Source organism: Arachis stenosperma, chromosome 7, assembly GCF_014773155.1.
Source record: "Arachis stenosperma cultivar V10309 chromosome 7, arast.V10309.gnm1.PFL2, whole genome shotgun sequence".
Classification (NCBI taxonomy): Eukaryota; Viridiplantae; Streptophyta; class Magnoliopsida; order Fabales; family Fabaceae; genus Arachis; species Arachis stenosperma.
In genome coordinates this window covers 6,761,969-6,777,848 of record NC_080383.1, presented here as the reverse complement: position 1 = coordinate 6,777,848, position 15,880 = coordinate 6,761,969, and the positions used below count along the sequence as shown (strand labels likewise).

General features: G+C 34.6%; 2 protein-coding genes across 2 annotated transcripts; both read right to left on the bottom strand.

Moving 5' to 3' along the window:
* Positions 1 to 412: 412 nt before the first annotated feature.
* LOC130941318 (indole-3-acetaldehyde oxidase-like) lies at positions 413 to 7,139 on the bottom strand. The gene is made up of 10 exons (XM_057869783.1): positions 6,853 to 7,139; positions 4,643 to 6,298; positions 3,925 to 4,184; positions 3,611 to 3,820; positions 3,300 to 3,518; positions 2,206 to 3,171; positions 2,012 to 2,107; positions 1,750 to 1,848; positions 1,369 to 1,558; positions 413 to 944 (listed from the first exon to the last, which is right to left on the bottom strand). The coding sequence occupies exons 1-10, from the start codon at positions 7,079 to 7,081 to the stop codon at positions 727 to 729; spliced, it is 4,143 nt and encodes a 1,380-aa protein (XP_057725766.1). The 5' UTR covers positions 7,082 to 7,139; the 3' UTR covers positions 413 to 726.
* A 1,102-nt stretch (positions 7,140 to 8,241) lies between these two features.
* LOC130940919 (indole-3-acetaldehyde oxidase-like) lies at positions 8,242 to 14,935 on the bottom strand. The gene is made up of 9 exons (XM_057869204.1): positions 14,671 to 14,935; positions 11,936 to 13,645; positions 11,584 to 11,846; positions 11,300 to 11,509; positions 10,974 to 11,192; positions 9,649 to 10,710; positions 9,365 to 9,463; positions 8,809 to 8,998; positions 8,242 to 8,643 (listed from the first exon to the last, which is right to left on the bottom strand). Exons 1-9 carry the CDS (start codon positions 14,828 to 14,830, stop codon positions 8,411 to 8,413), a joined length of 4,146 nt encoding a protein of 1,381 aa, XP_057725187.1. The 5' UTR covers positions 14,831 to 14,935; the 3' UTR covers positions 8,242 to 8,410.
* Positions 14,936 to 15,880: the final 945 nt, after the last annotated feature.

Sequence of the window (15,880 nt, the reverse complement as noted above, 5' to 3'; positions counted from 1 at the left end):
TTTCATCGGAACTTATCTAACCGGTGGATTATTGACATCTTCCATCCACCAACTTGTGAAACATATTAAATTCTTATTTTATTTTTATTTATTATCTTATCTTTTTCTTCTAGAAACAAAATTTGTTATGTTTATTTTTTTTTTAAATTAGTTATACTTATATTTCTTTAACAGAATCATCTAGAAATTTTGGTTATTTTAGCTTATTTTAAAATTCAAAATCAATTTAGTAATTAGTATAAATAAGTAGCATTGTTCTACATATAACAATATCACAATAAAATTTCTTCATCTTTTTTCATTCTATCATAATTTTATTACATTTTGTTGCCAAGGTGTGGGTTAAAAACAAGTTCTTTACCCTATTGAAATTAGACGTTCAGAACATAAAGTTTATAAAATCGAATATTTATATCTGGCTTAATAACAAAAACTACTAAAATAAATGTTACTAATAAATAATATAACTTCCTACCAACTACATTTCATGTTTTCCTCTCACCTACTCATTTTTGCATATGGAAAAAACCTGTACTAAGAACATTTTATGCCTAAGATATGCCAATCTAAAGCCAAGTTTCTAGAGTTTAGTTGACTCATTCTTGATACCAAAACTATTCATCTGCATTGACTTTTGTGTTTCTTATTTTAAACATACATCAAAACTTACGTATATTAAATCAAAACATCACTTTCCTATAACCAACCTATTCAGTGTTGTAGAATTTATTTATTGCCCACCTTCCATTTCAAGTATCTTTGTACAATGTCAAGTCCAATATGTTCCTTAACCACAGGCATGGTTGCAGGGACCTCCAAGTCAAATGTTGAATCTGGTCCAACAAAATTGCTCCATGAAAGAACCTGTTTCCTTGCTTCTTTAATAGCTGCTCTTGTGGCACAGTGAACTGAAGCTGCCAATAGTAAAGGTGGCTCGCCGGAAGCTGCATAAAAAATATTCTATTTTCTAAATTTTTTTTAACTTATCCACTTATGGGGATCTAGCTTCTGATATCATTATCAAATCTATGTATGTATATTCATGATATCATTCTCAAATTCTCATTCATCCTATACTAATTTGAGTATCCATCCTTTTTGCTTTTACCGGATTTTCAGATGATTTGATGGGATAGAAGTTACAAATTTAATGATGATAAAAACACCCCCCCTCCCACTTTATCACTTTACCAATCTCCTCACTTTTAGACTTTAGAGGATCTTTTTCAGATTTGATGTATGTTTGTATTTGACTTCTATGCATTCAATCAAACCACTCATACATTTATGAAGAACCAATGAAAGAGAATGTATAAAAATCCTAGTTTCAATAACAAGTTATATGCACTTAAGAGAATTCAATGTTACCCTTTGAAGAGAGAACCCTCTTCTGGTGATGACCACTGTTGAGGATCTGAACATTGAATTGTTTAGGTATGGTGTCAATTGTAGGGATTTTGTAGTTCCAAGTGCCATCTGCTAATACCAAACCATCAGCATTTGTTTCATATTCCTCAAGCATGAAGAACCCCAACCCTTGAACAAAAGCTCCTTCAATCTACATGCAATTATAAGGAGCACTTAGAACACTTTTTATAGCATAAGGACCAAACTGAAAATTGAATGAAACTAGAGATATTTTCAGAGTAATTTCACAAATAAAAACCACTCTAAGGCCTCCAGTTCTGGCACTGACATTAGTCTTGAGCTTGCATAGCAAATGTCTATTTATGTACACGGTCTGCTTACCTGTCCTAAATCAACAGCAGGGTTTAGACTCTGTCCGCAATCATAGATAATATCCGTTCGCAGAAATCTGGTTTCTCCAGTCAGAAGATCTATCTCCACCTGAGAAATAACTTCCATAATTTATCATAGCTTTATCTGATGATTTGGTTCAGTAATATGTTGTGTGACAACAGGACAAGCAATATATTCAAGAAAAGCAACTTAGGGGAACTTTAAGAAAATACAAAATTTGATTTGAGATGTGCACATGAAGAAAACTTACCTCACTTGCTGCAGCACCATAATTAAGGTACATCATGGAATCCATACCAGGCACATATAATGTGGATGCAGATAAATTCACAGCTTGCATGTAAGCCTGTAGGTTCATAAATTGTCAACATGTTAATTTAAGAGAATGCTGTCAAACAATATCAAAAGAATTAATGTATCTATTCATAGTTTATATCCAAATACCTGAAGAATAAGTGTCTCCCATTTGATAGATCCCATTTCCTTTTGCAGCCTTTCCTTTAGAGGCTTTAGCCTCTCAACCAAGATATTGCAACAAAGTCTAACTGCCTCACAACTCGACTCCGATGTAGTGCTGCCAGCAGTGAACCCCCCTTGAACCATGCTCACAGTATCAGATTGTACAACTCGGACCTTGTAAACGAGGCCTTCCGTTCCATCGCATTGGATTGCACTGAGAGCAAATGCAGTCATCTGTTTCACCTTTGTCCAAAGACCCTGTCCTATTTCTATTCCTCCAACTTCAGCTACAACAGAGCCGTCCGAGAAAATGCTTACTTTACCAGGGGTTGGCCTTAGACTCAGTTGAAACACAACCGGTATCCGGGAAATTCCCCTTTTTCTCCAAGTGTTAATCTTGTTGAACTCTTTCACCATTTTGGTTCTTTGATCATAGTTCGCCAAAGCAGCTATCTTGCTCCATATTGAAGGCAAGGTATACTCATGAGGTTCGCCGAAACTATGCTCATGGAACAACTTAAGACTCTCATGTGTATGAAGATTAATACTTCTGACAGAATCTACATCCAGTGAAAGCATAGCTGCAACATTTTCTATTATAGCTTCGGCGATATAAGATCCCTGCACCTCCCCAGGGCCCCTCATTGCAGATCTACTAGGATGATTTGTTCTGCATACCTTTATATCAAATGATAAAGCACCCCAATCATACTTTTTAATTGCACCAACTATGTTATGTGGCATTATTGCACTTATATCCACATATATCCCTGCATTGACCAGTATCTGAAGTTCTAATGCAGTAATTTTCCCATCATTCCTAAATCCAACACTGTAAGTTATCTTCATTGGATGCCTTCCCCCAGCAATTATCATATCCGCCTTTCGATTTAGATAGATTCTGACAGGGCGGCGTAATTTGTGCGCAGCGAGTGCACATGATGCTGCAACCTGCAAACATCATATAATTTATATCCAAATAAGAATCATGCTGCAGGAAAACTGATTGCTTGAATAACAAGTTAATAGAAATGTATGCAATCCAAAATCAAGAAATTAATGCATAACTAAATACTTACAGGTATGCTTTTTATGGCCTTGCCACCAAAACCTCCTCCAACCCTTCTTGTAATCATGCGAATATTATTTTCGGGAATACCTAAGCATCTTGCTATAGTTGCATGTGAATACTCAGGGCATTGGCTTGAAGAGTAAATTATAATGCAATTATCTTCATCTGGTACAGCAAGTGCAGTTTGTGTCTCCATATAGAAATAATATTGAGATCCAAGCTTCATCTGATTTTAAATTGAGATGATAATGAATATGGTTGAGCAATCTAACCGTTTCAACATACATAATTCAGAAGCAAACTTGCATAAACATGTACCTCTTTAGAAATAATCTTGTGATCTGCTTCAGCCATTCCTTTTGATAAATCACCAACATGTTTTGGATAGAGAAATGGAGGAACTTCGAAAAAGCTAGATTTTTCGACAGCATCTTCCACTGACAGAATAGGCCGATCAAGATCTTCAGTATCATAATCAACAACTGCAGAGTTTGCAGCCACATCTGCAAGTTTCTGAGTATCTGCAACCTACAGAAGCTGTACAGTGAATAAAATGGAATTTCCATGTATCAATGTCCAAAGAAACAAAAGAGAATCTCACACATTGTTGGATCAAAAAGTGAAGAACTCACCACAAAGGCGAGACGATCTCCAACACATCTAGCAATCTCTTCAGCAAACAAAGGTTCAATGCCAAATATAGTCTTTGATCCAATGTTCTCTCCACCAATGGGAATGTCTTTACTTGAAATTACTCCCCTCACTCCATCCAGTAGTAAATCCGGCCTCAGCTTTATACTCCTTACCCTTGCTAAAGGCTTCGCGCTATAGATATATGCTCCATATAAGCAATTGTTTGGTGATGGAATATCATCAGTAAACACAGCCTCACCTACATATGATAAATTCATAAAAATGTACTTGTTACTGAACAGAAAATACAAAGAAAAAATAAAATTGAAAAGCATAATACAAGCCACAAACTGAATAAAATAACACTGCTTGACAGACAAAAAGACTTGTCTAATGCAAGCGAGGGATACATCAATTCTTTGGTTGCTGTTATCTAAAATTCAGCTAGATACCAACCCGTGAAGCGAAAAAGGAAATGTAATTGTCTTGCTAGAATAAATGTGAGGCTGCTTCTGTAACTAAAGCAATTTGAACATCGGCTCCCAAGGCGAAAGCCTTACCATTTTAATGAGGCCAACCATCAATTCAAATGTAATTTAGTAAGAAACCTTTTCAATGTAAAAGTTGAAGTTTAAGACTTGAAAATGTTAATAGAAATGCATAAAAAGTAAAGCTATCAATAATCTTTTTAAGAAAACAAGTTGGAACTAAACAAACCTGAAGCTTGCAGTGTAGCTCCAGATTTCATGATTGGCTCGCCAACAGGGTGATATTCATTTCCTGCTTCAAGTACTTGGTTTCCAGAAGACAGCAAAGTTGGAATTTCATCATGGTGAGCCTGGTTAGGATTCGTATAACCGTAACCATTGGTTATTTTAGCAGGACTGTCAATCATGGGGTTAAAGAACTTAAAAAGAAAACCGGCTGCCAAGCTTGAACGGTAGCCAGCTTTTGTGGTACCACTTTCGGGTACAATAGTAGCTATAAGCAAATTGACAGCATCATGCAAAATACTAAAACTTAACAGTTTTCCATCTAAAAGTTGCTCAACATTTTTTGCTCTGATTGCATGTTTAGTTCCATAAGCACCAAAAGACAGCCTACAAGAATCAATCATGGTTCCCCCTGAATCTTTGCATTGTGAAACCTTGACTAGGAATGCAGCATTCAGATAAGGAAGGGCATTTCCGAGTGGCCGAGGAGAAGCTCGATAGGTTTCAAACAGGAATTCACTTTTCTGATCCGAAGATTTGTTTTTATTAAGTCCCAAACTTGGAATTTTAATGCTCAAAAGTACACTCTCCAAACTCAGTGGTGGTCTTTCTAGAAATTCCTCCAGCGCAATCCACTCGAGTTTTGTACCACTCATTATCTGAACCATTGAATCTACAGCAAGAAGTATTGTGGCAATGTCCGAAGGGAAATTGTTCTTTTGCGCTATTACTAAATTGCCACCTATGCTAGCTGTGTTCCGAATAAAACTTGAGGCAACTTTTTCCATATGGTCTGCAATCTTTACAAGTATCATAACAAAATCTGAGAGAAACTCACCACTGCTTTCTTCCTTTAGTACTTCAATAGCTTTAGATATAGTCACTGCCGCTCCAATTTCGATTCCAGTTTGGTCCTTCGTGATCTTTGAGAGCTCTGGAACACCCCTTAGAGCAATATACCTGTCATAGTCATAGTTATCTTTGTAATATCCCATAGCAGTATTACTAACAATAAGTTTTATCCGGTTTCCACTGACTTGGTTCGATTCGAATAAGCGCTGTAGCTCCATTATACTACTAGGACTATGCCAACTCCTCTTATCCGAAGCCAAGAACAACACATCAGGTTTGATTTCCTTCAAAAACATTGGAAATATAACATTTTTATGATTTTGTTCATATTGAGGCAACCTACTAAGCTTTAAGTCCTTGTTCTCTCCCTTCCTCCAAAAACTGTTGAATCCTAAATCCTCCATATCAACATCACCTGCAAAGCTTTTGCAGGCATCGGCAATGGGCCGATAACCGGTACAGCGACAGAGGTTACCTGCAATAGCCTTTTCAGCCTCAGTAACAGTCACTTTTGAGAACCCTGGAGGCGTGTCCAAGCGATTGGTCTTTTCAGCATTGACAAGAGTACCGAAGAGCGAAACACACATTCCAGGAGTGCAAAAGCCACATTGTGAAGCATGGAACCCTGCAACTCTTTTGTGAATTGGGTGGAGTCCATCTTTACTGTTTCCAATGCCTTCACTTGTTGTAATTGAACAGCCATGTATGCTGCAAAGTAGTGTAAGGCAAGAACTCGCCGTAAAGTCTTCAATTCTATCAAGTATAGGATCATACTTGGAGATCAAAACCACACAAGCTCCACAACCACCTGTAAAAAACAACCATTTCAAAATATGAAGTTCCAAGTTGGAAAAAAAAAAAGGTTGTGGCAAACACCATATCCACCTTCAAGTTCATTGAAAACCCCATCAGAAAAAATAACACTACTCACAAAGCTCAAGAATAACTGGAACCAGAACAAGGTCCTTTATCCTTATGCCTCAATCTATGAAGCATAAATTAGTTCAAAGCAAGGTCAATATAACAATCATCAATGTTTTAGGTTTATTCCAAAAAGGACCATAATCAATAATACTATATATACTATGGTCCATACCCAATAGTCAATATTTAATATCAAACTAATTCTTTCTAAAAAAGTTAGTTCAAAGCAAGGTGAATACTATAGGGGGAAAAATAATGAAAAACCAACTCAACAATCAATTGAATTACTTAATATAACACTAGTTGAATCAGATGATGCCACAGTGTTACATCAACACTTGACCTTTGTTCTAAGAAGAAAAATTGAAAAAAGTAAACAAATTCTTCAAAACAATAAATAAATAAATAAATAAATAAATAAAAGAGGGTAATCATCACCTTCACCACAACCGAGCTTGACACTCTTGAAGGTTGTCTGGGAACGCAAGAATTCAAGCAAAGTGGTTGATGGGTCAACTTTGGAGAGCTCAAACCTCTCACCATTAATAGCAAAAACCAAACTTGTTTGTGTTGGTATCTCAGAATTGATGTTGTTCTTCACTTCCATTGTTTTCTGAAGCTTAGTGAACAGTTCACACTTCACACTATTATTTTGTCTCCAGCTCATAAATTTCGTATGGTGTCAACTGATTTGGAACATGCAAATGTAATTACATCAACTAATCTCACTATTATTTTCTTGTTTATTTTTTACACGCTTATTATAATTACTTTGGTCATCTTCAATTTAGAACACACTGAACAATTTCATAGCTTATGGTAATTAGTATTTTTTTTTTATTAAATAAAAGTTAAGATTGATTTGACATCGTTCAACTCATCTACGCATGAGCATATCATTAGATTGCTCAATCAATACTAATAAAAGAGAGATTTTTAAAGTAATTAATTTTTAGTATTTTTTATTATTATTTAATCATTATAAATTTAAATTATTTTTAATAAATAAGTTTTATTAATTTATATGTATAAATTTTAAAAAATATCGATATAAATTATATTAATTTATGTGTATAAATTTTGATAAATATAAATAAAAATTATATATTTTTGTATATAAAATTTTTATAAATATAAATATAAATTATTATCAACTAAAAATAATAATAATTACTAATAATGTAATATTGTTTCTAATAAAAAAATTTAGTAGTTTATTTTTGTTTTAATAAAAAAATAATGATATAATATAAATAATTTAATTAAATATATTAAATTATTTAATATAATTATTTTTATAAATAAATATTTTCATACGAGTTACTATAAAGGTTTTTAAAATTATTCGAAAAAAGAAACAAAATTTGGGCCTTCTAGTTAGAATGGTATTATATACTACATATGAAATTTTGAATGGTTAAAAAATTAAAATTCATGTATGATAAAATAAATTATTATTAACTAATTTGGGTTGTTGGAGTTGAACTCACTCGTCAATGACAAACTCAATTCGCGACGAATTAATGCTTAACCTGTTGTTAGATTGGAAAATACCATAAGAAACAAAAAAAAAGTATTATTGCCAACGACTTATACTTCAAGTGATTATGATAACTTTTTTTATTTTTCAGTCTCAGACTAAACTATCTATTTTGATAGGATTAAATCTTATTAATTTGCATTTATTATTCACTCAAGTTCGATCTGAAAATTTTGGTTTACACCTGAAATTATAACACTAAATTATTTATCTGACAACATAATAATTAGTTCATCTGAATATATATTATAGTAAGCTCAAGCGGTGCATCGAGATGTACCAAAAGCATAATAATTTTATTGAGGGTTTAATTATACTATGTATACACTAACAATTAGTTGCGAAATTAATTATTATAATAAAATATAAATTGAAATAAAAAAAATTCAATACATAATAATTATTTTATTAGTTAATTTTTATGTATAAATAAATTTTTTATTGCTGTGCACATTTCTAATATGAGATCCTCGAGTTCTTTTCCATTTTCCATTTCAAGTATGTTTCCACAATGTCAAGTCCAATGAGTTCTTTAACCACAGGCATGGTTGCAGGAACCTTCAATTCAAATCTTGAATCCGTTCCATCTTTGTTGCTCCATGAAAGAACCTGCTTCCTTGCTTCTTTAACTGCTGCTCTTGTGGCACAGTGAACTGAAGCTGCTAGAAGTAATGGTGGCTCACCAGAGGCTGCATCAACAAATTTCGAAGCCTTCTCAATAACAGTCTGGTATAATTATTATCCATTTCTATTATTCAAAATTTTGTTGATTGCTAAATTTTACTTCATCAATTTAGGAATAATCATCTATTTGGATAAATTAATGTGCATTGATGAATCTTTGATCTTATTACCCTTTGAAGAGAGCACGCGTCGCTTGTGGTGGCCCGTGTTAAGGATTTGAACATTGAATTGTTTAGGTATGGTGTCTATTGTAGGGATTTTGTAGTTCCATGTGCCATCTGCTAATACCATACCATCAACATTTGTTTCATATTCCTCAAGCATGAAGAACCCTAAACCTTGAACAAAAGCTCCTTCAATCTACAACATGGATTAACAAAATGATTTAAGAAAATATTAATGTTTCACCTTAAGAATATGGAGTATGAATAGAGAAAGTTGAATGCTAATGTGATTCTGAGAAAGTAAGGAGTGTAGCACTCCTAAAAATTATATTGTTATAAAACACCCTAAACACTGAATACTAAATCCAAAATCCTAAATCTGAATCATAAATATAAAAATATAAAATATATTAAATAGAGAAATTAGATTTATTTAATTAACAAAGAGTGCAATACTTCTGACTTAATAAGAAGTGTTTAAGAATGAGTCTTAGCATTTTATACTCTTTTCTAAGTGGAAACTTTTTGTAAAAAAACATAATCTCCAAATTAAATAGCATACCTGTCCTAAATCCACAGCAGGGTTGAGACTCTGTCCACAATCATAGATAATATCTGTTTGCAAAAATCTAGTTTCTCCAGTCAGAAGATCTATTTCCACCTGAGAAGTAGTTTCCATTATTTAGGGAAGCATTACTATCATTATAAGATATCTTGGTTCAGTAACATGGATTTTATGACAGGATGACATAAGTGCTTAACTTTCAAGGGAAGTGGACTCTTACTGAACATGATACAACGCCATTTTTATTTGAGACATGCATCATTAAGAACACAATCACATACCTCACTCACTGCAGCACCATAATTTAGGTAATTCTTGGAATAAGTTGTTGGTACAAAAAATGAAGATGCTGATAAGTTCACAGATTGAATGTATGCTTGACGAAGAAGTGTCTCCCACTTGATTGATCCCATTTCTTTCTGCAACTTTTCCTTTAGAGGCTTTAACCTCTCAACCAAGATATTGCAGCTAAGTCTAACTGCTTCGCAGCTTGATTCCGATGTAGTGCTACCAGCAGTCAGCCCCCCTTGAATCAAGCTCACAGTATCTGATTGTACCACTCGAATCTTGTCCAATAGGCCTTCGGTTCCTTCACATTGAATCTCACCAAGTCCAAATGCAGCCATCTGTTTCACCTTTGTCCAAAGACCTTGACCCAATTCAATTCCTCCTACTTCAACAACAACCGATCCATCCGAGAAAATACTTACTTTTCCAGGAGTTGGTCTTAGCCCCATTTCAAACACAACCGGTAGACGAGATAATCCCCTCTTCTTCCAAGTGTTGACTCTGTTGAACTCTTTTACCATCTCGACTCGCTGGTCATAGTTTACAGAAACAGATAACTTGTTCCATAAGGAAGGCAATGTATACTCGTAAGGTTCTCCGAAAGACTCTGGATAGAATAACTCGAGACTCGTGTGTGTGTGAAGATTTATGCTTCTCACAGAATCTACATCAATTGAAAGTGTAGCTGCAACATTTTCTAATATAGCTTCTGCAATGAATGATCCCTGCAACTCCCCAGGGGCTCTCATTGCACATCTATTAGGATGATTTGTTTTGCATAACTTTATATCGAAAGATAGAGCACCCCAATCATACTTTTTAAGCCCAGAAACGAGTCTGGCCGGCATTATTGCACTTACATCCAAGTACAACCCTGCGTTCATCAAAACCTCAATATCTAATGCTGTAATCTTCCCATTATTCTTAAACCCAACACTGTAAGTAATCTTCATGGGATGCCTGCCACCTGCCATGATCATATCTGTCTTACGATTTAGATAGATCCTGACGGGGCGACGCAATTTGTGTGCTGCAAGTGCACATGAAGTAGCAGCCTGCAAGATGTGAATGTAACAATTTGAACTATGTTTATATCGTTTTATATTATTAATTCATATCTTAACATATTTAAACACTTAACACAGAAAACACATGAATTATATTGGAATCAAAGCAAAAGCAGTGACTTCTTCAATTTGTAGTTGTTGCATTAGTAACTCTTCAAACTACAGAAAATTAGATAATAATATTAAAATATGATGTAGAATTATAACAATTAAGCAATGTGTAAAAGAACAGTGCACAGCCAAATACTTACACAAATGGATTTCATGGACTTCCCACCAAAACCTCCCCCAACCCTTCTAGTAATAACACGAACATTATTCTCAGGAACACCCAAGCATGCGGCTATGGTAGCATGTGCATACTGAGGGCACTGAATTGAACTGTAAACTGCAATGCAGTTGTCTTCATCTGGTATAGCAAGTGCAGTATGTGTCTCCATATAGAAATAGTATTGAGATGGAAGATTCATCTGTATTTTGACATTAATTTTTCAAAAGAAAACTTAAACATCACTCTTCAGAAACCAAGGTGGATAACCAAATAACAAAGGTAAAGATTAAAACACGTTACATATACCTTGGCAGAAAGAATCTTGTGATCTGCTTCAGCCATTCCTTTTGATATGTCTCCAACATGTTTTGGGCGGAGAAATGGAGGAACTTCATGAAGGCTAGATCTTTTAACAGCATCTTCCACAGTTAATATTGGTGGCTCAAGATTATCAACATCATAATCAACAATAGCAGAGTTTGCAGCCGTATCAGCGAGTTTCTGAGTATCTGCAACCTAAAAAGGAAGCTATAGTTGGTGAGTAAAGGGCAAGTACTTACAAACCATCAATAAACGGTTTATGAACTCACCACAAAGGCAAGACGATCGCCAATGTATCTAGCTATCTCTTCTGCAAATAAAGGTTCAGAAGAAAATAAGGCTCTTGCTCCAAGGTTTTGACCACCATCCGGGATGTCTTTACTTGAAATGATGTCCACCACTCCCTTATGTCTCTGTAATTCAGGTCTGAGTTCTATACTTGTTATCCGTGCTAAAGGCTTTGTGCTATAGATATATGCTCCATGAAGGCAATTTGGTGGTGATGGTATGTCATCTACAAAGACAGCCTCACCTACGTATGATTTATATGTTAATGTTCACTTGTTACTAAGCATGTATTAAATTATATGAAAAGTCATTATTGATAGGCATCAAACAAACCTGAAGCTTGTATTGCGGCTCCAGATTTCGTGATCGGCTCTCCAACTGGATGATACTTATTGCTGTCTTCAATTACTTGTTTTCCAGATGAAAGTAACATTGGAGTTTTATCATGTTGAGCCTGGTTTTGATTCCCATTTAATTGGATTGATCCATTGACAGGCAAACTAGTACAGCCATTTATCAATTTGGAAGGACCATCTATCAAGAAGTTGAAGAACTTTAAAAGAAAACCAGCTGCCAAACTTGAACGATAAGCTGCATCTAAGGTACCACCATCAGGTACAATAATGGATGCCAGCAAGTTGACAGCTTCATGTAGAATATGAACACTTGGCACTTTTCCTACTAAAAAGTCCTCAACTTTTTTTGCTCTGATTGCATGCTTAGTCCCATAAGCACCAAAAGATAGCCTGCAAGCATCAATTGTTGTTTCGCCAGTGTCTTTAGACATGAACACCTTAGCCAGGAATGCAGCATTTAAGTATGGAAGGGCATTTCCAAGGGGTCGAGGCGAAGCTCGGTAAGTTTCAAAGAGGAATTTACGTCCTTGATTATCGGATTTACCTCCTTGATTATCGGATTTACCTTCAATAAGTTCAAAACTTGGAATTTTGATGCTTAAAAGTACACTCTCCAAACTTAGTGATGGTCTTTCAAAAAACTCCTCCAATGCAAGCCACTCAAATTTTGCACCAGTCATTATTTGAACCATTGAATCCACAGCAAGAAGAATTGTGGCCATGTCTGAAGGAAAATTATTCTTTTGAGCCATCACTAAATTGCCTCCTACACTGGCTGTGTTCCGAATAAATCTGGAGGCGACTTTACTCATATGGTCAGCGAGCTTTCCAAGAATCATTGCAGAATCCTCTGTAAGAAAATCACTTCTGCTCTCTTCTTTTAGCACTTCAATAGCTTTAGATATTGGCACCGCTGCTCCAATTTCAATTCCAGTTTGATCCTTTCCTATCTTTGAGAGCTCAGAGATGCCCCTTAGATCAATATACTTGTCATAGCCATCACTTTCCTTGTAGTATCCCATACCGGTATTGCTAACAACAAGCTTGATCCGAGTGCCGTTGGCTCGGTTTAATTTCAACAAGCTCTGAAGCTCCTTCAGACTAGTAGGACTGTGCCAGCAGCTACCTTCATCTGAAGACAAGATCACATCATTCTTGATTTCCTTCAAAAACAGAGGAAATTTAACATTGTTATGGTTCTTGCCATATTGAGGTAAACTACTAAGCATTAAGTCCTTGTTCTCTCCTTTTCTCCAGAAAGAGTTGAAGCCCAAATCTTCTATATCAACATTGGCTGCAAAGCTTTTGCAGGCATCTGCAATTGGTCGGTAACCGGTACAGCGGCAGAGGTTACCTGCAATAGCCTCTTCCGCCTCTGCTGCTGTCAGTTTGGAGAATCCGGAAGGCGGATCCGGACGATTGGTCTTTTCAGCATTGACAAGAGTTCCAAAGAGTGAAACGCACATTCCCGGAGTACAAAAGCCGCATTGTGTGGCATGAAATCCTGCAATTCTTTCCTGAATTGGGTGGAATCCATTTTTGCTATTTCCAATGCCTTCACTTGTTGTAATTGAACATCCATGAATGCTGCAAAGTAGTGTGAGACATGAACTTGCTGTAAAATCCTCAACTCTGTCAAGAACAGGATCATATTTGGATATTAGAACCACACAAGCTCCACAACCACCTGGAAACCAACCATATCCATGTATGTAAGTAACAAGTTGAAAAGAAGCCTTTTGTGGATTACTAATAATGAAAATGTTAGAAATAAAAGGTAAGCCTGGTGCTCAAACATTCTGCGTTAAAGCAGGATCAGAATCAGGGAAGGATAGCACTTAAAGGGCCTACTATAGACAGTTTAAGCTAATAATTGCATTTGTGACTAATTACCACGAGTTGAGTAAGTGACCTTAAGAGAAGGGGGGGGGGGGGGGGGGTTTCAAGTATTACTTGTTAGTCAGATTTCATTTCCATGAGAATCAAATATATTCAAGGAGAAGGTGGGAATTGAAATGATAGTTTGGAATCAAACTTGTTTAAAAATAACTTTTCAAATTTTGAACCAAATATGGGAATATGATATTCCATCTTAAAATTTTTAAGAATTATTTATAATTCTCCCAACCACACACATTTAAGATCACACGGAGACTAATGCTCCAGGCTCCCCTTTGTTAAAAATATAAAGGCAAATAAGATTTTTCTTTTTCTTAAATCTAAATCATAGTTACATGAAATCAACGACTAGGTGATATACCGTGTACCAATTCATAATTTATCTGCTTATGAAAAGCCATAAATATACTTTCTACGTAAAATAATTTACATGTAGTGTACTGGATACCCGTTCCAGTAACATATTGCATCTAGATATAAACTACCTTCTTTTTCATATGAACCAGAAAATTACACAAATATACAATTGAGGAATAACTGGAATCAGTACATACAGACTCCAGATTTATCCCAAATTCAAGACACTCAGAAATCCCAACTCCAACAAGCCCATTAAGACCTCCTATAAAAGAAGTCAAAATCCAAGTAAAGGAAGAAGATTATCCAAACTATGAACTTAAACTGAAGAGAATTTTGAAGTTGCAACACTGAGAACTAAACATTTCAAAAGTCAGATGATCAAACAGCTACTAGCTAGGCTATGAAAATTCTGAAATGCTTTTATCACTTTACAAACACAAAAATGATCATCACCTTCACCACAACTGAGCTTGACACTCTTGAAGGTTGTCTGGGAACGCAAGAACTCCAGCAAAGTGGTAGATGGGTCAACTTTGGAGAGCTCAAACCTCTCGCCATTAACAGCAAAAACCAAACTTTTTGTTGATATCTCAGTCTCATAGTTCACTTCCATAATTTCCCAGAGTTCCTCAACTCTTGTTTTTTTTTTTTTTTTTGTTTCTCCACTCTTAAAAGTTCAAACAAGATAAAAAGAAAACGTGCATGTTATCTCCACACGCCACAGTATATATAACTTTGTCAACTGTTTGTGACGTGTTATTTATAGGTTAGGTTCTTCTGCTCCTACTTGCTCTCAATGAATGCATAGAAAATAAGTGGAGATAGAAAATAAGTGGCATTGTAGTGTTGTACTAAGAGACCCCACAAGATTAAAATCCAAGAAAAATAAGATCAGAATGAATGCATAGTGGTGGAAGGTTTCGCAATCACTTACACAGTTACACATTTTACCATAGTCTTGGAAGATTGAATTTGGATCTTTTAAATTTTGAATTTTATTTAAAATAAAAGAGTAAATTATGATCTCTCACTATTTATTTTATAAATAAAATAAAAAATAAATAAAAAAAATTATTCAAAAATAAAAGATCACACTTTACATTTTAAAATACAAATTTAAAATTTAAAGAATTGAAATCTTCAAAAATTACTTTTGAGATAAGTGTTAAGAGAATATTGTTACTCTTAATTTGATAATATTATTTCTTTTATAAATTTATGCAATACAAAAAAATCATGTGTAATGATATTATAAAAAATTAGAGTGAAATTATCATTTCACAAGTGTTAATTTCATGTTCATGTATATGATATCTGAAGTTTTAAACATAATTAATTTGATATTGGTATCCAGTAATAATGACCATAATAATGACGACTTGACTTTACGAATAAAAGTTAGAAAGGATATTTATTATATTTTTTTAATAAAATTTTACATTTAAATAAAATGCTTAATTAAATTATGCGTTTTTTTTTTTCGTTTTCTTCTTCTTCGTTTCTTCTTTCTCTTCTTTTTACTAATATTTTAGTTACTATTTTTTTTTCTCTTTTTTCTTTTCTCTTAGTTATCGTCGTCACCACCATAATCACTACCTTCTTCTCCTCCTCTTTTCTTTTTTTATTTAATTTCTTTTTTTCATTTGTTTTTCTCCTCCTCTTT

Coding starts and splice junctions, on each gene's coding strand:
- LOC130941318 (XM_057869783.1), bottom strand. CDS start 7,081: ATGAGCTGGAGACAAAATAATAGTGTGAAGTGTGAACTGTTCACTAAG. Junction 4,185..4,642: donor AGCTACACTGCAAGCTTCAG/GTTTGTTTAGTT, acceptor TATCATATGTAG/GTGAGGCTGTGTTTACTGAT. Junction 3,172..3,299: donor AGGCCATAAAAAGCATACCT/GTAAGTATTTAG, acceptor TGATGTTTGCAG/GTTGCAGCATCATGTGCACT.
- LOC130940919 (XM_057869204.1), bottom strand. CDS start 14,830: ATGGAAGTGAACTATGAGACTGAGATATCAACAAAAAGTTTGGTTTTT. Junction 11,847..11,935: donor AGCCGCAATACAAGCTTCAG/GTTTGTTTGATG, acceptor AATCATACGTAG/GTGAGGCTGTCTTTGTAGAT. Junction 11,193..11,299: donor ACAAGATTCTTTCTGCCAAG/GTATATGTAACG, acceptor GTCAAAATACAG/ATGAATCTTCCATCTCAATA.